Source organism: Mobula birostris, chromosome 7 (assembly GCF_030028105.1).
Source record: "Mobula birostris isolate sMobBir1 chromosome 7, sMobBir1.hap1, whole genome shotgun sequence".
Lineage (NCBI taxonomy): Eukaryota > Metazoa > Chordata > Chondrichthyes > Myliobatiformes > Myliobatidae > Mobula > Mobula birostris.
Window position 1 is genome coordinate 38,139,790 of NC_092376.1, and position 24,671 is coordinate 38,164,460.

Here is a 24,671-nt window from a genome sequence, read left to right on the forward strand (position 1 = left end):
TGATTTCTTTTGATTTTGTTTGTAAACTTCTGACCCACTGGAATTGTGATATAGTCAATTAAAAGTGAAATAATCTGTCTGTAAACAATTGTTGGAAAAATTACTTGTGCCATGCACAAAGTAGATGTCCTCGACATCTTGCCAAAACTATAGTTTGCTAATATAAAATCTGTGGAGTGGTTAAACAATAAGTTTTAATGACTTCAACCTAAGTGTATGTAAACTTCTGACTTCAACTGTAAAGAAATACAAAGTTGCTCAAGTTCTTTGCTGTCAGTGAATCAAAAAAAATGTGCACAAGGAAAACAAATGTAATATGCTCACAACTAGACAAAGCTCTCACAAAATGGTCTAAAATCTGCGTCAGCGAAGGTGTAGAACTGTCAGGAGAGATGGTGAAGGAACAAGTAAAATTATTTCATGAAGAATTAGGAGACTGGATTATGAGTGTGATTACAGTGAAGGTAGCTTCAGCATTTCAACCAGTGACATGGCATAAAGTTTCGTGCATTGTATGGTGAAAAACGGTCAGCAGGAAAGGAAACAACTGCTGAGTTTCTTGATGAGTTTGCTAAGTTAGTTTCTGATGAAAATTTTTCCTGAGCAAGTCTACAATGCTTATATTGGCGTTGCACTAGAAGGATGCAAAATCACCAACTGGTTATATCAAAAAGATCACATCACTGTGTTAGGGTGCTCTAACAATGCAAGAACCCACAAGTGCAAGTTAAGTAATTGGCAAGAGTTTATATTCCAGAGCTTTCAAAGGTATGAAGCAATTTCCAGTAATTTATTTTGCCAACAAAAAAGGACAGATTATACTGACACTACATTATAATGGTTTGAACATTACTTCGTTCCAGAAGTGAGAGAGCTGATTTCAGATAACTGCACAACACATCCAAAAGAAGAACTCACGGTAAAGAATGATGTTCACAGTATTTACCTGACACTTCATTGTTCATCATTAATTCAAACACAGGACAATAGTATATTACACTACTTGAAGGCCAAGTTTATGAGGCAGCTACTACGTGCAGCTGATTCTGCAGAGCAGTACAGAACTAGTGAAAGAATTGCTTTTTGTTTGTCATTTCTTTTTTCTTCATTATCCAAGGATGAGGTGATCATTAAGTGGGTTGGAGGTGATTATTTATTTAATCCTAACCTAACCACCAGTGATTCTGCAAAATCACTAATCCTGCACTGCACAGGTCCCAATCATTCCCGATTTGTGGAACAATTTTATTTTCTAAAGAAGACAGCCCTTATTCTCACAATCAATACTCCTATATCCTTTACATGCACAAATTATTTGTGCATTTTTCCCAGCACTATATCATTTTTATAGACACAAAAATTGTGCAAAAGCGTCATTTCTTTTAAACTCTATAGCAGGAAAAATAAATTCCCATTTTTAATTGCTTTACTGACCTGCCATACTGCTGGAATACATTTGTACCATATTGGTCTTTTATTCAATTTGCTTTTTGTGGTCTAGATATCTGATGTTAAAATTCATCTGCCACTTAATTCTGCTAAGGTTACTGACATTTTGGGGTTTATTAAATAGAACAGTTACTGCCTCTGTATCTAATATAGTGCCATATCTGAAAATCAGAGCTTCCAACTCAAGTTAAGTTTACTGTCATTTCGACCATAAGCTGCTGGTACAGTACAAAGTAAAAACGAAACAACGTTCCTCGAGGATCCTGGTGCTACATGAAACACAAAACTACAGTAGACTATGTGAGACAGCACAAGGCAATGCTAAAGTACGTAAAACAACCTAAAAACTGCACTAGACTATAGACCTGCACAGGACTACATAAAGTGCACAAAACAGTGCAGGGCAGTACAATAATTAATAAACAAGACAATAGGCTAAGTAGAGGACAAATTACAATATAATAATAAATGTAATGTCAGTCTAGACTCTGAGTATTGACCTAAAATTCAATTATGTAAAATATAAATAGTTTACACTACTGTCTTTTACAAACTACTGCTTTCTGTATATCTCCAATTTGCCTGTAATCACCACACTGACTGCTGCTAATCACCATTACCTTATCAGGAGCAGGTACAGATGCCAATAGAAATTGAATCTGCCAACAACACAGAAATTCCAGATTAATATTTTTTTTTTAAATGCTACACACCATCCCAATTTTGCAATAACTGAGCAATGGAAACTGTAATGGGCCATTGAGCTCCTTGTGCCAAGTCTGTTTTGCAATAAGAACATAGATGTTGTTCTACCTCAATGCCAATTTCCTTCAATCCTTTATATTAAAGTATTTAACAATCTCTGTGGTAACATCAACATGACCAAGAAAAAAAAAAGATTCCATTAAAATGGTGATGTCTATATCAACTAATATTGGACAAAACAAAAATACATGCTGGAAAGATATCACCAGATCTTTGCAGAATTTATTTGAGCTTCCCTCAAAGCCAGAAGCATCACTGTACTACCAACTACAAAACACAGGTCTGTATTTCCAAATTCAATGTAAACAATGCACTCACAGGGGTACAAAACATTACAAATTTAACAAAATAATTTAGTGAAAGGAAGGTAAAATAAGGGATTCTACATAGATTGTGCTTGTATCTCCTGGAATACAGTAATTAAAGTTATTCAAATGAAATGGTCATGATTATACAATCTGGAAAATGAGCCATTCTTATGGAGTGTAGTCCACAATACAAAGGGAATCCAAGTCAAGTTTGATGCCCAAGAGCTTCAAAATTGATATCCAGGGCACTCTTCCAAAAACAGCTCAAAGCTAAATCAAATCCAAATTTTTAAGCTGATTATTACCACATTTTTGTTAGACAATATTACTAAAGATTATGGAACTAAATCAAATAGATGTAGTTAATATGAGGGGCATAATTGGTAGAAGATAGACAGAATAGCTGTATTAATTAACATCACCACAGGAACTGGCAAATTTGTAAAACCATTTAAGATGTGTAATTTTATTTCACTTTAAGTGGACACAATGTTAAAACTGTATCAGTACAGGAAAAAATAGCAATCACCAATGATTCTAATAGCAAAAACATTCCAGTAAACATAACATCACTTTAATGTAGAGCAAGTGTTTTAACCTGGGGTCCGTGAACTTTGATGGGAAAAAATTTAGATATTTATTTTCAATATAACCATATAACAATTACATCACGGAAACAGGCCATCTCGGCCCTTCTAGTCCATGCTGAACTCTTACTCTCATCTAGTCCCACCGACCTGCACGCAGCCCATAACCCTCCATTCCTTTCCTGTCCATATAGCTGTCCAATTTAACTTTAAACGACAACATCGAACCTGCCTCAACCACTTCTGCTGGAAGCTCATTCCACACAGCTACCACTCTCTGAGTAAAGAAGTTCCCCCTCATGTTACCCCTAAACTTTTGCCCTTTAACTCTCAACTCATGTCCTCTTGTTTGAATCTCCCCATCAATGCAAAAAGCCTATCCACGTCAACTCTATTTATCCTCCTCATAATTTCAAATACCTCTATCAAGTCCCCCCTCAACTTTCTACATTCCAAAGAAAAAAGACCCAACTTGTTCAACCTTTCTCTGTAACTTAGGTGATGAAACCCAGGTACCATTCTGTTAAATCTTCTCTGTACTCTCTCTATTTTGTTGACATCTTTCCTATAATTCGGTGACCAGAACTGTACACAATACTCCAAACTTGGCCTCACCAATGCCTTGTACAATTTCAACATTACATCCCAACTCCTATACTCAATGAACACAAACAACAGGAATTCTGCAGATGCTGGAAATTCAAGCAACACACATCAAAGTTGCTGGTGAACGCAGCAGGTCAGGCAGCATCTCCAGGAAAAGGTACAGTCGACGTTTCAGGCCAAGACGCTTCGTCAGGACTACACTCCTATACTCAATGCTCTGATTTATAAAGGCCAACATACCAAAAGCTTTCTTCACCACCCTATCCACATGAGGTTCCACCTTCAGGGAACTATGCACCATTATTCCTAGATCCCTCTGTTCTATTGCATTCATCAATGCCCTACCATTTACCATGTATGTCCTATTTTGATTAGTCCTACCAAAATATAGCACCTCACATTTATCAGCATTAAACTCCATCTGCCATCTTTCAGCCCACTCTTCTAACTGGCATAAATCTCTCTGCAAGCTTTGAAAACCTACTTCATTATCCACAACTCCACCTATCTTAGTATCATCTGCATACTTATGCAATTTACCACCCCATCATCCAGATCATTAATGTATATGACAAACAACACTGGACCCAGTACAGATCCCTGAGGCACACCACTAGTCACCGGCCTCCAATCTGACAAACAGTTATCCACCACTGCTCTCTGGTGTTTCCCATCCAGCCACTGCTGAATTCATTTTACTACTTCAATATTAATACTAAACGATTGAACCTTCCTAACTAACCTTCCATGTGGAACCTTGTCAAAGGCCTTACTGAAGTCCATGCAACACAGAGTGTCATAGGAAGTCATTCCTGCCTGTGGCCATCAAACTTTACAACTCCTCCCTTGGAGGGTCAGACACCCTGAGCCAATAGGCTGGTCCTGGACTTATTTCCTGGCATAATTTACATATTACTATTTAATTATTTATGGTGCAACTGTAACGAAAACCAATTTCCCCCAGGATCAATAAAGTATGACTATGACTATATAGACAACATCCACCACTTTACCCTCGTCAACTTTCCTGGTAACCTCTTAAAAAAATTCAATAAGATTTGTCAAACATGACCTTCCACGCACAAATCCATGTTGACTGTTCCTAATCAGACCCTGTCTATCCAGATAATTATATATACCATCTCTAAGAATACTTTCCATCAATTTACCCACCACTGATGTCAAACTCACAGGCCAATAATTGCTAGGTTTACTCTTAGAACCCTTTTTAACCAATGGAACAACATGAGCAATACGCCAATCCTCTGGCACCATCCCCGTTTCTAATGACATTTGAAATATTTCTGTCAGAGCCCCTGCTATTTCCACACTAACTTCCCTCAAGGTCCTAGGGAATATCTTGTCCGGACCCGGAGACTTATCCACTTTTATATTCCTTAGAAGTGCCAGTACTTCCTCTTCTTTAATCATCATAGTTTCCATAACTTCCCTACCTGTTTCCCTCATCTTACACGATTCAATATCCTTCTCCTTAGTGAATACCAAAGAAAAGAAATTGTTCAGAATCTCCCCCATCTCTTTTGGCTCCAAACATAGCTGTCCACTCTGATTCTCTAAGGGGCCAATTTTATCCTTCACTATCCTTTTGCTATTAATACAACTGTAGAAACCCTTGGGATTTATTTTCACCTTACTTGTCAAAGCTACCTCATATCTTCTTTTAGCTTTTCTAATTTCTTTCTTAAGATTCTTTTTATATTCTTCATATTCCTCGAGCACCTCATTTACTCCATGCTGCCCATATTTATTGTAGATATCTCTCTTTTTCCGAACCAAATTTCTAATATCCCTTGAAAACCATGGCTCGCTCAAACTTTTAACCTTTCCTTTCAACCTAACAGGAACATAAAAGATTCTGTACCCTCAACATTTCACCTTTAAATTACCTCCATTTCTCTATTACATTCTTCCCATAAAACAAATTGTCCCAATCCACTCCTTCTAAATCCTTTCGCATCTCCTCAAAGTTAGCCTTTCTCCAATCAAAAATCTCAACCCTGCGTCCAGACCTATCTTTCTCCATAATTTTATTGAAACTAAGAGCATTGTGATCACTGGACCCGAAGTGCTCCCCAACACAAACCTCCGTCACCTGACCTATCTCACTCCCTAACAGGAGATCCAACACTGCCCCTTCTCTAGTTGGTACTTCTATGTATTGCTGCAAAAAACTATCCTGCACACATTTTACAAACTCCAAATCATCCAGCCCTTTTACTGTATGGGCTTCCCAGTCTATGTGTGAAAAATTAAAATCTCCCACAATCACAACCTTGTGCTTACTACAAATATCTGCTGTCTCCTTACAAATTTGCTCCTCCAATTCTCGTTCCCCATTTGGTGGTCTATAATACACCCCCATAAGTGTATTATAAGTGTATCATAAGTGCTACTACACCTTTCCCATTTCTCAATTCCACACAAATCGTCTCCCTAGACGAGCCCTCTAATCTATCCTGCCACAGCACTGCTGTAATATTTTCTCTGACAAGCAACGCAACACCTTCCCTCTTGTCCCTCCAATTCTATCACACCTGAAGCAATTAAATCCAGGAATATTTAGTTGCCATCACACCCCTCCTGTAACCATGTTTCACTAATAGCTACCACATCATACTTCCAGGTATCAACCCATGCTTTAAGCTCATCCACCTTTCTTATAATGCTCCTAGCATTAAAATAAATGCACTTAAGAAATTTTCCACCTCTTACTCTGTTTATCACTAACAGTGCAAACAACTTTACTATTTTCTTTTTCCTCCTTCTCCCCTATAACTGTTCCTACATTCTGTTTCCCCTCCCCCGTATCTAGTTTAAATCCACCGGAGCCTATCTAGCAAATCTACCTGCAAGAATATTTGTCCCCCTCCAGTTCAGATGTAGACCGTTCCGCCAGAACAGGTCCCACCTTCCCTGGAAAACTGCCCAATTATCTATAAATCTGAAGCCCTCCCTCCTGCACCATGTCTTCAGCCACGTGTTGATCTGCACAACCTTACTATTTCTAAACCCGCCTGCACGTGGCAATCCTGAGACTGCTATCCTGGAGGTCCTGTCCTTTAACTTGGCACCTAACTCCCTAAACAGGACCTCCTCACTCTTCCTACCCACGTCATTAATCCCTACATGGACCACGACATCCAGCTGCTCACCCTCCAGCTTGAGAATACCGAGAACTCGATTCGAGATATCGCGGACCTTGGCATCTGGGAGGCAACAGACCATCCGGGATTCTCGATCTCCTCCACAGAACCTCTTAATCTGTCCCCCTAACTATCGAATCCCCTATCACTACTGCTCTCCTCTTTTCCCTCCTTCCCTTCTGAGTTGACTCAGAGGGCTGTAATGCCCTCTAAAATTTAGCATTTTCTTCAATTATGCAACAAATCACAGTGGTATTAGCAGTACCTGTGACATTGTGACCAGTACAAATCAGATATTTTCATATCACACTACAGTTTTTACAATTATCGTAGTATCATTCATCACTTTTGAAACTATGGTAGTTATTAGACCTGCCACTAGATCAAACTTTGATCATAGTCTTCCTATCTGCAGACATTTGTGCAACACAGCTGACCAACTATGAGGCAGCCCTGTGCCTAGTAGTTGCTCAGCCACTAAATGGTGAAGTCGTGTCTTCTCACATGTGACCTAGACATCTACGTTGCTCTCCATTACTCCCCATCTACAATTGCTTGATCTATGTGTAGAAGGTGAGTCATTTTTAATTGTTTGTTAAAATTTTGCAAAACTGGACAGTTCAAATGAGAATTCTTAACTCTCCGTAATGCCGCATGGCCTTTTGTAATACTATGCAACCACATGCACAACAATAGCCAAATTCCAAGAAGGACCCGATGCCTGAGCTACAGCTGTAATCCTTATTCAAGAAATTTGTATACAGGTGCCTCCTGCTTTTCGAACGTTCGCTTTACGAAACCTCACTGTTACGAAAGACTTACATTAGTTCCTCGTTTTTGCTAACAGAGGGTGTTTTCACCGTTACGAAAAAAGCAGCGCGCGAAAAAAGACAGCGCATGCCCTGAGCAGCCACTCTCCCCTGGATTCGGAATGGCATTTTCGCCAGCATTGCTTAAACACGTGCATGCAAGCAGCCGTTAGCAAGATGAGTTGTAAGGTATCGGAAAAGTCTAAAAGAACTTGTAAGGGTGTTACACTTAGCGTAAAAAAAACTAGACATATTTAAGTGTTTCAATTGTGGTGAACGAAGTAAGGACAAAGTGAGTTTGGCTTGTGGAAGTTGACGAAGATGATGTTGAAGAGGTTTTAGCATCCCATGACCAAGAACTGATAGATGAAGAGCTGACGCAATTGGAAGAGGAAAGGATAACAATCGAAACCTCAGTGTCCCACCACCCCAAACCCCGTGCCGCGGACAGATACCGATTCGCAGAGAATGCAGCGGTAGGCGGGAGGCACCCAGCACATCTTTAAGAAAAAAGCCGAAATAAACAAGCTAATTAATTAGGTGCCGCCCAGCATGTAAATGTCGGCCCAGATCAAAGGCAATAGCTGATTGCAACGCCTCTGATCTGGGCCGACATTTACGTGCCGGGTGGCACCTAATTAATTAGCTTGTTTATTTCAGCTTTTTTCTTAAAGATGTGCTGGGTGCCTCCCGGCTACCGCTGTACCCCTGCATGCTTCGCAGTTCGGTATCGGTTTGCTGTCCTGAGGCTGGGGGCCACTGCACCACCCCAACCTCCGACTCAGCCTAACACATCATCATCATCAGTGTGTTTGGCGCTGTCCCAATTCCGGTAAGTGACACTACACTGTACATACATTATTTCTACTTTATATAGGCTGTGTATTTTTATGTGTTATTTGGTATGATTTGGCAGCTTCATAGCTTAAAGGTTACTGGAGAGTGCTTGCGTGAGATTTTCTGCCAACGGCACTTGCGTGAGATTTTCGCTACGGAGAACAGTGCAGGCAATCGTTGTGGAGAAGTATTTCTACTTTATATAGGCTGTGTATTTATCATATCATTCTTGCTTTTACTATATGTTACTGTTATTTTTGGTTTTATGTGTTATTTGGCATGATTTGGTAGGTTATTTTTGGGTCTGGGAACGCTCACAAATTTCTCCCATATAAATAAATAGTAATTGCTTCTTCGCTTTACGACATTCCGGCTTACGAACCGTTTCATAGGAACGCTCTACCTTCAGATGGCAGGGGAAACTTGTACCAACTAAGTAAAATAAGGCAGGTTTTACAATGTATCCAAAGTTTTAATAGTTTTAATGGCTTTTAGTTACTCAGATAGACATCTGACACTTCACTTAATTAACACACAAGTTACTTATTTCTTTGTAGATTTATCAAACAAATTACTTGAAAACCATACAAAAATATTGAGTTTAAAAAATTATCAATTGAATCAAATATTTCATTTTAGATTTATTTTATATTTTTTGCAGACACAATTTAAGTTGAAATGTCGAAGGAAAGAAAATATGATGAAAACTAAGTATTATACTGTTTCACTTGCATTGATGGACATGACAAGACACAAAAGCCAGTATTTCTGGTGCAGAAAAGTTCTTGCGAACTGAAGTATTAACCAGCAAAACTGAAAGAGCACCTCACAGCTGTTCATCCTGAAGATACACCTAGAGATAAGGAGTTTTTACACAAAGAAAGTTCAATTCTAAAAAGTTGGGACACCTCCAAAATTTGGATTTGCCATTTCTAAAAAACCTCTTTTTGAAGCATCCAATATCACAAAGGAGGAGGCCCCTTTGTCTGTAAAATCCAATTCAAGTCCATATGATCTATCTGTTGTAAAAGTTGCTAATCCATGAACTAGCCATTTGAAAATCTCAATGGTCAGCGTCTGGCTGACTAGGTAATGGTTCCCGTGCTTGTTCCGACTCTCCAATGCTCCGTATCCCAAACTCTATTCTAATGAATAAGACACAACTTGTCATGACTATTCCTGAAACATCTAACATATAGGTTTTGATACTGCAGTTAAGTGCCACCTAATGGATAGCCACAGGACCCCACACTCCATTCCAGCTCACTGGGACCCCATTTCCTGCACTCCATTCCAACACAATGGGTCCACTTTCCATACATCATTCTAGTTTACTGAAACCCTACCCATTTCTTGCAACCCACTCCAACTCACTGGGGTCCTCTGCCTGTGCTTCATTCCATCTCACTGGAACTCCATTCCCTGTACTCCACTCCACCTCAGTGGAGTTCCCTTTGCGTACTTCATTTAAAATTCAAAGTTCAAAGTAAATTTATTATCAAAGTATTATTTGTCACTATGTGCTACCCTGAGATTCGTTTTCCTGCGGGAATTCACAGTGGAACAAAGAAACACAATGAAATCAAAATACAGGTATTAATTTAAATAAAAGCATCCAATTGTGCAGAAAATGTTGGTACATCACTACAAAGCCGAGGTTGATAGGTTCTTGATTAGTCAGGATGTTAAAGGCTTTGGGAATCAGGTATGACAATAGGGTTGAGGGGGATAATAAATCAGCCAAGAAGCCCCATCCTACTAGAGAGACTTTTGTAAAGCCATGTGAACTGAAAATGATCGAGCTGGTTTGTGGACTGGAACAGAGGGGAAAAACTGGAAGTGGAACTGTGAAACGTTCTACAATAGTTGATATTTCTTTTAACATTTTGAAGCAGGTTATTGAGGAATTGGCAGCCTTGCAATTCCCATTCAGTATGCAACTGGATGAAACTACAGACATCTCTCAACGTACTCAGCTCCTTGTTTGTTTTCAAAATGCACATGCTTTCCTTTTTCAAAGAAAGGGGCTTCCTTTCCTCCTCCATCAACACTGCCCTCAACAACATTTCACGCAATTCTGCTCTTACCCCATCCTCCCACCACCCTACCAGGGATAGGGTTCCTCTCCTCACCTACCTCCTCCCCTAGCACATAACTCTCCAAAATTTCTACACCTCCAACGAGAGCCCACCACCAAGCATCTTTTCTTCCTCACCCCCCCGCCCCCACTTTCTGCTTTCTGCAGGGATCGCTCCCTACACAACTCCCTTGTCCATTCAACCCTCTCCACTGATCTCCCTCCTGGCACTTATCCTTGCAAGCAGAACAAGTGCTACACCTGCCCCTACACCTACTCCCTCACTACCATTCAGGGCCTTCAACTGTACTTCCAGATGAGACAACACTTCACCAGTGAGTCTGTGTCTGTTGGGGTCATTTACTATGCTTGGTGCGGCCTCCTGTATATTGGTGACACCTGACGTAGATTGGGGGACTGCTTCGCGTAGTATCTACACTCCATCTACCAGAGCAAGCGGGATCTCCCAGGGGCTAACCATTTTCCATTCCGATGTCCATCTATGGCCTCCTCCACTGTCATGATGAAGCCACACTTAGGTTGGAGGAACAACACCCTATGTTCTGTTTGGGTAGCCTCCAACCTGATGGTATGAACATCAATTTCTCAAACTTCAGGTAATGTCCCCCAACACCCCTTCCTTCACCATTTCCCATCCCCTTTTCCCTGTCTCACCACCTCCTTGGCCACCCATTGCCTCCCTCTGCTGTTCCTCCCCCCTTTTTCTTTCTTTCATGACCTTCTGTCTATTTCACCAATCAACTTCCCAGCTACTTACTTTATCCCTTCCCCTCCAAGTTTCACATCACCTGGTGTTTCTCTCTCCCCTCGCCCCCCCCCACCTTTTAAATCTACTCCTCAGCTTTTAAGACTTTTAATACTCATTTTGAGAGTCCCTTTTGGAAACTACAAAGGCCGTTATTCTGAACATGGTAAAAACTTTTTTGCCAAACAAAATTGACTGGAAAGAAAAACTTCATAGTCTTTGCATTGATAGAGCTTCTGTGATGCTTGGTAATACATCTAGTTTTGCTACTTTAGGAAAAAAGGAAGCCCCTCACATTGTCACTCAATGTTGCCAGTGTATATCCATGTAAGAACAAAGACTCTTCCAACAACACTGAAAGAAGTTTTGTCAACAGTCATGAAAATCATCAATTTTATTAGAACAGATCTCTGAATAATCACATTTTGAAAGACTTTGTCAACAAATGGGTGCAAAACATGAAGTGCTTCTTTCCCACACAGAAGTCTACTGGCTTTCAAGAGGACAAGTCTTGAAGCACTTGTCTGAACTTAGGACAGAAGTTTCACTTTTCCTGAAAGAAAAAGAAAATCCACTCTTGGAACAGTTTGGGAAAAAAAGGACTGTATCCATGGATTGGCTTGCCTGACAGATAATTTTAACAAAATGAATGAAATAAAGCTTTCATTGCCAAGTCCTGAAATCACCATTATGAATGCTATTGAAAATTTTCAAGCTTTCTTGGCTGAGCTGCCGATATGGAAGAAGATATGGCTGACACCTTCGCAAACTTTCAAATGCTGAAGAAAGTGCTTCACCAAGATGGAGCTCAGATACAAAATTCTCTGTCAATTTCTTTGAAGGGAGACATCTGCAAACACCTGGAAACACTTCAAAACTCTTTCAAAAGTTATTTCCATCTTGATGCCGTTAAAGTTGAAACAAGGATCTGCAATCCTTTTCTTTCTGATATGAACTGTATTGAAGATATTGATCTCGCCAAAAATGAACTCATTGGTCTTAGGACAAAAAAAAACTTAAAAGCCTTGGAGAATTCTGGTGTTCCATGATAGAAGCCTATCCTCACCTTGTAAAGCAAGCTATGGAAGCAACAACATATCTTTGCAAGTCAGGATTTTCAACACTTAATGATTAAAACAAAAAATCAAAATTGGCTGGATGTCCCACATGACATTTGTGTTGCTTTGTCAAAGACCACCCCACAGTTAAAGTTCTTATTCAAGCTAAGCAACAACAGCCTAACTTTAACTTGCTTATACTTTAAATGTATACTTGTTATTTAATGTGTTACTAAATCACCTTTTTCACAAATTAGTTCTTTAAATATTTTTATAACTGTGTTTCAATATAATTGGTTACTTTTGTAATCCTATGCATTTTACTTTATATATTTAAATACATTATTCTGAGAAAGGGTTTATAAGCTTCACCAGACTAACAAAGGGGAACCTGGCATTAAAAAAATGGAAGGAAACCCTGATGTGGAATTTTGGCATTGTGTACATAATATTAGAAAGTTATTGAATTTCAGAAGGAAAATAATGAACCACACATACACATGAACTACAGAGCAAGTTTCATCAAATATTATTCCATTATGTTATTAATAGCATTTTAAATTTACTGAGCTCACAACTGATGTAAAACGATTATCAAATTAAAGGTTTCAATCTAAAAGGCAAGTCATTGTAAGATTAATACAGTACATTAACTTTAAGATAGTAAAATGCACACTTCAAATGATTTTTCTTGTTATAAATTCTCATTGAAAATGTAAATTGCCTAGACGATCAAAACAATCTGTTCTAAGTTTAACACACAAAATGCTGGTGGAACACAGCAGGCCAGACAGCATCCACAGCCAGAAACACAATCGATGTTTCGGGCCGAGACCCTTCGTCATCCTGACGAAGGGTGTCGGACCGAAACGTCGACTGTGCTTCTTCCTATGGATGCTGTCCGGCCTGCTGCTTTCCACCACCATTTTGTGTGTGTTGCTTGAATTTCCAGCATCTGCAGATTTCCTCATGTTTGTGTTCTAAGTTTAACTTATCCTTGAATTCAAGAAGTATTTTTACTATTTTGCAATCTTTAAAATAATATTGCTTACTTACTTTATGAGCTGGCACAAGGTTGACAAGAACAGTATCCAAAAGTTCCTGAGAAACAGTGTCTCCCTCACAAACAATGGAACTCATCAAATCCACCATGTGCATGTGAACTTTTTGGTTATGGCCATTGCTACAAAGTATTCAAAAAGAAAAGAATCAGATTTAATGTAGTTAATGAAGAATTTATCAAGATTTATGACTTCAGCATAAACTGTCATTAAACAAGATCTAAATACAGAACTCCCCAATTCAACAGCATCACACTGCGTAGACTGCAGCAATTCAACACAGGGGCTCAGCATCATCTTCCTTTCAGAAAGCAAGTACATACGATTCCCAAGATTGTATGCATTCCAAGAAAATGGTTCAGCAGGACATACTTTCACTAGCTCCTGAAACTCCTGCTTTCAAATCTGCTTCTTCAGTGATCACATGCAACCTCTATATTTTTGCTATATTTCTAACTTGAACAAGAAACATTAATGGTCTGCCTATAAATAAGTTAAATTTATCGTTATCAATAAGAGTTTAAACCTGCAGTGCCATCCATCTGTATCATATAAGAAAAGGTGTAAAGCAGGTGGTTCCATTACTGCAGAGGCTAAGAATTGACGGAGGTATGCTTAAGATAGTTAAGTCACCAAGTCCAGATAAAATGCTTCTTAAGGTTGCCAAAATAAGCAAACGATTAAATTTCTGGGGGCATTGGCCATAATCTTTCAATATCCTTTAGATGCAGGGTGGAATGTAAATGTTAGGTGCTCAGAAACAGGATATAGGCCATACCCCAGTTATGAACACCCAGCTTTTGGTCATACCTACATATGTAAAAGCTCCTACAATATTATAAAACACAAAAATCCAATACACATACATTGTTTCTATGAATTGAAGAATTATTCTCCTCACTCTGTCTCTTTGGGAAAAGAAACAATGCGGTGAATGGTAGGACACTGGGAATACAGAATCACAATTCCTTGAAAGAGGCGTCACAGGTAGATAGGGTCATGGGAGGAGTTTTGGCACATTTGTTCATTATGTGCCATGACATATGATGTGGGCAACCATGGTCCTTCCATGACCATGATGGTCCTTGGCAAATTTTTCTATAGCAGTCATTTGCCATTGCATAGGACAGGTGAACCCAGCCATTATCAATACTCTTCAGAAACTGTCTGCCTAGTGTCAGTGGTCGCATAACCAACTGCCCCTACAACCATCCACCACCTGCTCCAGTGGCTTCACATTACCCTGATCGGGGCTAAGCAGGTGCTACAGCTTGCCCAAGGGTAAAATGCAGGCTAGCGGAGGAAGAAGCCCCCTCTACCTCCTTTGGAAGAGACACATCTTCTCCCCACCATCCTTTTGGCACATTAGCTTCCATATATCAAAGTAATGAGTACAGGAGTTGGGATGTTATGTTGAAGTTGTACAAGACATTGATGAGGCCTAATTTGGGGTATTATGTGCAGTTCTAGTCACCTACCTACAGGAAAGATATTAATAAAATTGATAAAGTGCAAAGAAAATTTACTAGAATGTTCAGACTAGCAGACCTGAGATATAGCGAAAGGTTAACTATGTCAGACAAAATTGACTCGTGGATTGCCTGTAGAAACAGAATCTGTTTGTTACATATGAATGATCTGTATCAAGTGAAATTGCACAATGGGTATAAAAGCTATCAGAAATAATGATTAATATTAACAATCATTTGCACATATACAGTACATCAAGAGTATAAACAAGTAGTAATTTTGATGTGTTAACAGTGTGTTCAGATAGGCAATACAGCTGGCATTGTACATATAATAAACACAGTTGAAGCTAACAGATACAAAGAGAGACACGGCACTGAATCAAATGTGGCTTATACACAGCAACACCTGTGGCTCTACTTGTTTTTCATGAGGCACCAGTACCATTAATAGGACCACTCTTCCCCACCCTTACACACACACCAACATACAAACAGCATAGATTTGGGAACTGTTGTATCCCTTCTCTATGCTGGTATAAAGAACATTCATAAACTATTAAGTCAGCTCACAATCATTGCTATGCTATGCTTGCAGTAAATTTTCCTTTCCAAACAAACTGTACCCCTATTTCCAATTCTTTCTTATCCATCTCAACTGAAAGGCATAAAATTAGGAATACTGACATGCTATTCCTGTTCTTTTTGAATCCACATTTTGCTTTTTCAGTAGTGGTTAGATTGTTCTTGCTTTTTGTTGATCCAGTTTACTTATTAGATTTCTTGTAAAGAAGTCCTTAAGGTTGTCATAGCTGGGGGAAGTATTGGAGATAAGCTCCCATCAACTATTAAATATTCCCAATGGTGTGCCTCTCAAATAGACTCTGACAACCAACTCCAGATCCTGGCCTTCATGTATAGCTTAGCTACTAAGCCTAGTGGCACCATTTCTACTGATAGGAGAAGGGGCAAGGGGGGGGGGGGTGAGGGGAGTGGTTACTGGAGACTTAAAACCAATTGGTTTGGGCAGCTGGGGCTCATCAGTCATGGTTAGCAGCTCATCTAGAAGAAGGAAAACTCTGATCTCAAAACTCCACTGCTTTGCAGTTATACCCACTCATGGGGAAGGTTTCGGGAGTAAACAAGGGAATCTGGAGGTGAGTCCCTAAGGCAGACCTATGTTGAGTTCAAAGCTGACTGGCAACTACTGTACCACCACTGGTGCCAAACTATAACCATCTCTGCCATTCCTCTGGATTCATCAGCTGCGTTGAGGGGGAGTCTGCTGCATGGCAACAGCTTGCTCTCCATATCGTACTGCCCTGCCTTGCATATCACAGACAGCTAGGAAGCAATATCCATGGTTGACCCCGACCAACGAAGGGCCTCAACAAATTGAAGTATGCTCTGATGAGCACTGCTAAGCTCCTTTTGTTCATATTTTTGCACTCATTCTTCCCATTCCCTTCCAGTGTTCCTTACTAATTATATGCCTTTTGTTTTTAGTTTCTATTTTCTGAAACAAGCTGATTTTGAGTTTGAATGCTAAATGACATTCCAATAACAAGCAAACAGCACTGTTTAAATACGGAATTTCCCATTAGTCAAGTACTTCACATCCAAGTACCCACACAATGCAAGCCTGTTGAAGAATTCAATTAATTTGGATGGACCAGTTCTACAGATGGAGATGTAAAAAAGTGTCAAGACTGATCTTAGTGGATACGAAATATAGCATTAAAGCTTAACTTCTGAAGAATTCACAACATATTAAGTAAGCCAATGGACCAAATAACTGGCTGCCTTCTTGATGCAAATTAGCTTCCTGTTAAGCAAGAAGAGTAGGAAATGACAACTATGAATCTTGCTTCAAGGAATGTGCCACACATACAACCATACATATGAAATAGGAACGGAGTACACCAATCTGGCTGACATTGATTTTAAAAAATCATAGCCTAATTAGGGAGAGCCAGCACGGCTTTGCGGATGGCAGGTCGTGCCTTACCAACTTCATTGAGTTTTTTGGCAAGCTGACGAGAGACTGATGAGAGTAGGGCAGCGAATGTTGTCTACATGGATTTTAGTAAGACATTTGACAGGTTAGTAAATTTGCAGATGATATTAAGATTGGGAGTTGTGGATAGTTTAGGAGACTGGCAAATAATACAGCATGATATAGATCAGTTGCAGATATGGACTGAGAAATGGCTGATGGAGTTTAACCCAGATAAATATGAGGGTTTGCAGCTCAGAAGGGCAAATGCCAGGAGATAATACACCATTAAGGGCAAGACCCTTAACAGTGTTGCTAAGCAGAGAGGTTTTGTGATCAAAGCTCATAGCTCCTTGAAAGAGGTTAAATGGTGGTTAAGAAGGCTTATGGAATGTTTGCTTTTATTAGTCGAGGTACTGAGTTCGAAAGTCAAGAGGCTATGTTGCAACTTCATAAAACTCTGGTTAGGCTACATCTGGAGTGCTGTGTACAATTCTGGTTGCCCAACGGTAGGAAGGATGTTGAGGCTTCCTCAACAGAAGGGTGCTGAAGAGGCTTACCAGGATGCTGCCTGGTTTTGAAGGCACGTGCCATCACAAGAGGCTAGATAAACCTGATCTTTTTTCTCTGGTGTGTTGGAGGCTGAGGGGAGATCTGATAGAGGTTTCAAAGATTATGGGAAGCAGATAGAGCGGACAGAAAGTATTTGTTTCCCCAGGGTTGAAATGTCGAATACCAAAGGGCATGCTTTGAAGGTGAGAGGATATAGGTTCGGGGGGCGGGGGGATGTGAGGGGCAAGTATTTTTCACTCAGAGCCATGGATGTCTGCAATCCACTGCCTAGTATGGTGGTAGAGGCAAATACATTAAAGGCTTTTAAGAGGTTTTTGAATCGGCATGTATATGAAGGAAGATGGAGGGATATGGACATGGTGGCGGTAGGAGGGATTAGGGTTCAGGTGTTTTTAATTTGCTTTTTAGCTGATTTGGCACAACACTCTTCCTGTGTTGTACCACTCAGTTCTAAAAGGACTCCAGCAATTTGCCAAAAGCAAAAAACTTCTCCTTTTCTTAAATGAGCAATCACTAATTTTTTTTAAAAAAACAGACTTTTGTTTAGATTTTCCCCCACAAGAAACATCCTCTCCAAATCCACATTGTCAAGTCCCACTATGCTTCATTCAATGCCCAACTCCAGCAAATACAAGCCTAGCCTAATCAACTATTTTTCATAACACCCATTCAAGATATTTGTCAAATGAACATTCCCCAAAATGCATCTGACATTAATATCCATGCTTATATAAGGAAATTGATACTGAATACATTAATCCAGGTGCATTCTCATCAACCTCCATTAAAGCTGCAGATAGCATACATATCCTGGGAATCAAGTGTAAGCATAACTGAAGATGTGCCCACCAGTATCAAACCCATCTCCATGCTCTGCATTGACCTATGCTCACAGGCTAGCCAAATGCTGGGACACAAAGATACTCTTAAAGGGCATCCTGAAGTACAAAAGCATCAACAACGATGACTTGGGAGCAAGAGGTGGTGGAGATAAAAGGTGGGGTGCGGGGTGAGGGGGTAATCAATGTAGTGCCAGTCAGTTCATCAAGATTAAAGCTATCTCAAAGCTCAAAGACTCAATGCCAAGACAGAATGATACTGGTTGATGAAAGTGTAGGTTGGTTGACATCACCTCCCTGAGCAACACACGTCTCCATGTCAGAGAGCCAGTGCATCCACAATCAAGACCAATCAAGCCTGATGGTCCAAGAAGCCATTACCAACCTCCCCACTTTTATACTAAATTCCCCCACCAATAAACAGCATCGTTGTCAGATCTCCCAATTACTTATAATACCTGCATAATAACTTTTTGCAAATCACTTGCTGGAAACCCCAGATCCTTCTGCATCTCTGAATCCTGCAATCTCTCAGCACTTTAGATATTATATTCTTCCTGCCAAAATTAATTTCCTCTTTCCCTTACTTTATTTTCCAGATCTCTGCCTATTCATGACCTACCCATATCCCTTTTCAGTCTTTCCTATATCCTCTTCATGACTTGGTTTCTTACCCACTTTTGTATCAACCACAGATTTAGCCACTCTATCCCTTGTGTCTTTATTCCAAGTTATTTATATACATTGTAAAAGGCTAAGGCCCTAGTACTGATCCCCGTGACACTTCGTGTTACATCACAATTAGAAAAGGTGTTTGCTGGCTTTTTCTGCATTCTTTCCACATCAATTTACCTTGACTAGCAAGACCTTTAATTTTCCTTAATATCAAATACCTTTGGAAACCAAAGTATAGCACAATGATACCTCACTTAGCAGTCAGGATGTGTCTCTGGGTATCTAAGTGTGAAATGAATCAGCTCAAAAACATTATGCATAAATGGAGATTAATTACTAAAAGCATTATATTTCTGTCTATGAGCATAAGCAAGGGCCTCATTGAGGATAAACAAAAGGTAAATTATTAAACAGTGAGCATGCAGAATGCATTAGAAACTGACAAAAATTAAAACACAAAGACATTAGGAGAGAAAGTGAAAGAGGCTACAGCTAAGTGTGTAAGCCAAGCTATAGCTCATACTACTGGGAATTGGGATCTGGGTATAACTTATTCTTTTAGAAGAGATCTGGTATTACTTTCTTTACATGGAGCATTTCTCTGGAGGTGGTACGTCAAAATCATCCAGTCTTGGACAGTAGTGAAGCACAACTTCAGCCAAACACTGCTTGTATACATGTTAATGACTTCCACTTAATATGTATGAAATAATCAATGGCCTTCACCACATTACACAACCTCCTTCTCGACAGTGTATCATAACTAAATTTTTATTACAACTCTTTAACGGTGCCTCAAAGAAAGGTAGCAAGCCTTGAAAAAGGATGTTGTATTCCAGTTCATTCACTGGATAAAAATTAGTGTGTTTAGTTGAAAGTAGACCACCTCAGAAAGGCAAAGTCGCTGGGTATCAAAGTTCTGGGATGGCCAGGAGCAATGTCAAGCTTCAACAGAGCTTTAAACTCAAGATTATTTTTACTGAAGGAATGTTACACTCAGGTAAAAATCCTGAACCACTATTAGAAGATGGCAACATTAATCAAGCCCTCATTTACCCTTCAGATTATAGGCAATGGCTCTTAGTTCTATAATTTTAAGATTTTCTCCATCAACAAGATTTCAGCACATCTCTTCAAGCATTCCCCACAGCAAGAGTAACAGGTGGTCTTTAGTTGCCTTGAATCCAGCTGCATGCTTTCCTTCTCAGGAAAAGGAGGTGAACAATAGCATCATTTTCCAGAAAAGCCTTACTCATCTATATTGCAGAGAGCTGCTGACGGCTTTGAGTATTTTAAGGTTCTTCCAGGTTGATTGCTTGTCAAGCTTGTAACTCCACAACTGTGCAACTTACTGCCAACACTTAATTGTGAAGAACTAGCCTGAACGTTTACTTCGTAGATCACTCATCCCCATTTACTGCAAATGGGTAAAAATGTTCATGACTTTCCTCCATGATCTTATACTGGCATAATTACATGCAGAACACCAGAACACACAAAATGTTTAAGGCAGGGGTCCCCAACCTTTTTTACACCGTGGACCGGTTTAATATTGACAATATTCTTGCCGACTGGCTGACCTGGCCGGGGGGGGGGGGGGGGGGGGGGGGGTGGGAATGTTCAAGTAGGGTTAAACTCACCTCAACAAATCTTTTACAGTTAGGGTTCCCAACTTTCTCACTCCCAAATAAGGGACAAAAGTAGCCATCAAATAAGGGTCGCTTGTCCCCGAGAAAGACTACCATGACCATGAAGCCTTGCGCGGGCACCTGTGTGCGCATATGTGACGTGCGCATGTGTGTACGTGCCAATTTTTTTTCCCACAATCCGGTTTTGGCTTAATCTTCCCAACTACACTGTACATACATTATTTCTACTTTATATAGGCTGTGTATTTATTATATCATTCCTGCTTTTACTATATGTTAGTGTTATTTTAGGTTTTGTGTGTTATTTGGTAGGTTATTTTTTTGGGTCTGGTAACACTCAAAAATTTTTCCCATATAAATTAATGGTAATTGCTTCTTCGCTTTACGCCATTTTGGCACGAAAGGTTTCATAGGAACGCTCTACCTCAGCGAGGAAAATACGGGACAAGGGCGGTCCCGTATGGGACAAACCAATTCAGCCCAATATACGGGATGCCCTGGCAAATATGGGACAGTTGGCAACCCTATGTTCAAGTTCAACGGTGCATGACAGGGAATGTGGAAAAGGTGCAACTGACTCATATCATTTCCTTGTGGCCCGGTGGTTGGGGACCGCTGGTTTAAGGAACTCAGCAGGCCAGGCAAGAGTACTCTATGGAAGAATACAGTCAATGTTTCGGGCCGAGACCCTTCATCAGCACTGAAGAAAAAACAGATGAGAAGTCAGATTTAGAAGTTTTGGGTTAGGGGGAGGGTGGAAGGGGAGGAAGAAACACAAGGTGATAGGTGAAAGCCGCATTGGGGAAGGGGTGAAGTAACGAGCTGGGAAGTTAATTGGTGAAAGAGATACAGGGCTGAAGAAGGGGGGAGTCTGGTAGGAGAGGACAGAAGGTCATGGAAGAAAGAAAAGGGGGAGCAGCACAGAGGGAGGCAATTGCCAAGTAAGGAGATCAGGCGAAAGAGGGAAAAGGAAATGGGGAATGGTGAGGGCGGGGGTTATTACCAGAAGTTTGAGAAATCACCATTCATGCCATCAGGTTGGAGGCTACCCAGACAAAATACAAGGCGTTGCTCCTCCAACCCACATGGGGCCTCATCGCGACAGCAGAGAAAGCCATAGACTGACATGTCGGAATGAGAATGGGAAGTGGAATTAAAATGGGTGGCCACTGAGAGATCCTGCTTTTTCCTGGTGGATGGAAATAGGTGCTCAGTGAAGTAGTCTCTCAATCTCCGTTGGATCTCACCGATATACAGGAGGCCACAACGGGAGCACCGGATACAGTAGATGTCCCCAACTCATAGGTGAGGTGTTACCTCACCTGGAAGGACTGTTTGGGGCCCTGAATGTTAGTGAGGGAGGAGGTGTAGGGGCAGGTATGGCACTTGTTCCGTTTGTAATGATAAATGCCAGGAGTAAGATCAGTGGGGAGGGACTAATAGACAATTGAGTCACATTGGGAACGATCCCTGCGGAAAGCAGAAAGTGGTGAGCGGAGGGAAAGATGTGTTTGGTGATGGGATCCCCATTTTAATTCCACTTCCCATTTCCTATTTCGACATAACCATCCACAGCCTCCTCTACTGTTGCAACGAGGCCACAGTCAGGTTGGAGGAGCAACACCTTATATTCCGTCCGGGTAGCCTCCAACCTGATGGCATGAACAGTGATTTTTCAAACTTACAGTAATGGACTCCCTCTCCCTTCACCATTCCCCAAATCCCTTTTCCCTCTCTCACCTCATCTCCTTACCTGCCCATCATCTCCCTCTGGCACTCCTCCCTCTTTTCTTTCTTCCATGGCTTTCTGTCCTCTCCTATCAGATTCCCCTTTCTCCAGCCCTGTATTTATTTCGCCTATCAACTTCCCAGCTCTTTACCTCACCCCTCCACCCACACCCAACCCCCAGTTTCACCTATCACCTTGTGTTTCATCCTCCCCTACCCACACCTTCTAACTCTGACTCCTCATCTTTTTTTCTTCAAGCCCTGATAAAGGGTCTCAGCCTGAAACGCTGACTATACTCTTTTCCGTACATGCCTGGCCTGCTGAATTCCTCCAGCATTGTGTGTGTGTGTGTGTGTGTGTGTGTGTGTGTGTGTGTGTGTGTGTGTGTGTGTGTGTGTGTGTGTGTGTGTGTGTGTGTGTGTTTGTTTTGCTTGGATTTCCAGCATCTGCAGATTCTCTCTTGTTTGTAATTACATGCAGTGATGCATTTGATTGTTCAACCATATGTACAACCGACTCTTCAACAAACTGCCCCTTCACCGAGTTATGTGAAACTGTGGTCTTGGTGAAAGCTCTTGCATCATCAAGATTTGTCAAAATCCTCTGAACGGTCAGCACAGTAAATATCACACAATATTTACCTGCTTAAAGAAGTCTTAAAAATTTTCCTTTTATGGATGACTAGCTTGTTAAATTCATGCATTTATATTTGTGGTTAGCTTAATCCTTTTTAATATTTAAGTTATTGCATTAATCTGCTTTCAAATTATTGGTCATATTTTAAGATATTTTTGCCACAACACATCCAGTGATGTGATCTTGGTAATTTAAGACTAAGTAACGCTGCAACCTTCTTTTACAAATCTCCATTGGATGGCAAATTGCACCGGAGTCTCACAGCACTGAAACAAGCTCATCAACAAACTGGGTTTATACTGATGAAGCCCCATCTATACCAATCCCATTTTCCTCTCTCTCGCATCCCATCAATTTCTCCTCCTACCCTTGAACTCTCCTGTCAAACTTGCAGGTCAATTTAAAGCAGACCAGGTAACCTGCTGACTAGCATGTCTTTTGCATGTAGGATGAAACCAGAGCACCACAGGGAGAACGTGAAAACTTGACCAGTATCCAAAGTCAGGATCAAACACAGGTCCCTGAAACTGTTGGGTGGTAGCACTAACTACTGCATAACTTGTTGCCCATTTTTCTGATTCACACTGAACAGACGGGTGATGTGGCTTAAGACCTGCTCGGTGATATTTGTAGTTGAGCTAAAATTACATCACCAATAAACCATTTGGAAATATGTTGCTGAATTTTAATTGCCCTAACAGCAATGAGGTGATGCACTCCTTTTGGCCAATCACATCTTAGACTGAACTCTCCATTTCTTCTGAGGCCAGTTAGTTTGTCACTTCCCACATTCAATTATTTTTCCCTCCACCCTTGTTTGTATAATTCGATTTACATCTTTCCAAATATGAACCTTTAGCCTCTGCCTTCTCTGCCATTTACTTTACAATTCTCAAGTATTCTGGTTATGCAAAGCACTAACATAATTAACTACCAAAGGCATTATGGTAGGATAGTGGTTAGAACAAGCGATCAGGATTTAATTCTCCAGAGAAGATTATGTGCTTTCCCCCGTGACCACATGGATTTGCTCCGGGTTCTCCTCCTTTTCCCCACATTCTAAGAAGATACATGGATTACTCAAGGTTAATGAGTTGTGGGTGTGCTATGCTGGTACTGGAAGCATGGTGATACTTGTGAGCTTCCCCCAGCACATATTCAGACTGTGGGTCACTGATGCAAATAATGCATTTCACTATATCCTTCAATGTAAATGTGACAAACAAAGCTAATCTAATCAATTTTATCTTAACTTAGATACAGACAATCCCAACAATGCAGTTCCTGCTTTTCCCAGCTCTGGTGCCAGGATAACCATATTTCTTTGTTAAAGAGAAAGAACTTTTTCTCTAATCATCAAAAGGACCAATCATATGCTTGCAAAATCTTTGTAGACAGTATGCATGTTTTGGTCATTAGTTAAACTACAGGTAATCTCCAACAAACGAGAGTTTCATTTTTGCAGGTCGATTTGTCCATAATTCAGAAAACCCTCAAATATTACTTGATATCGTAACTATACCTTCACAATACTCCACTTTCCCTTTCTGCATAAAATGTGATCAGAACTTCATGCTGAGTCCTAAAACTAGATAAAGAGACCCCAATTAAATAACAC

General features: G+C 40.4%; 1 protein-coding gene across 11 annotated transcripts in view; it reads right to left on the reverse strand.

Annotated features, from left to right (window-relative positions):
• The window catches only part of pds5b (PDS5 cohesin associated factor B), a 263,499-nt gene that overhangs the window by 155,301 nt on the left and 83,527 nt on the right, over positions 1–24,671 (reverse strand). For all 11 annotated transcript variants that reach the window (XM_072262926.1, XM_072262916.1, XM_072262922.1 and 8 more), the window contains one exon: positions 13,483–13,609. In XM_072262926.1, the coding sequence (XP_072119027.1) occupies positions 13,483–13,609 (127 nt within the window). The remainder of the gene's footprint in view (positions 1–13,482; positions 13,610–24,671) is intronic.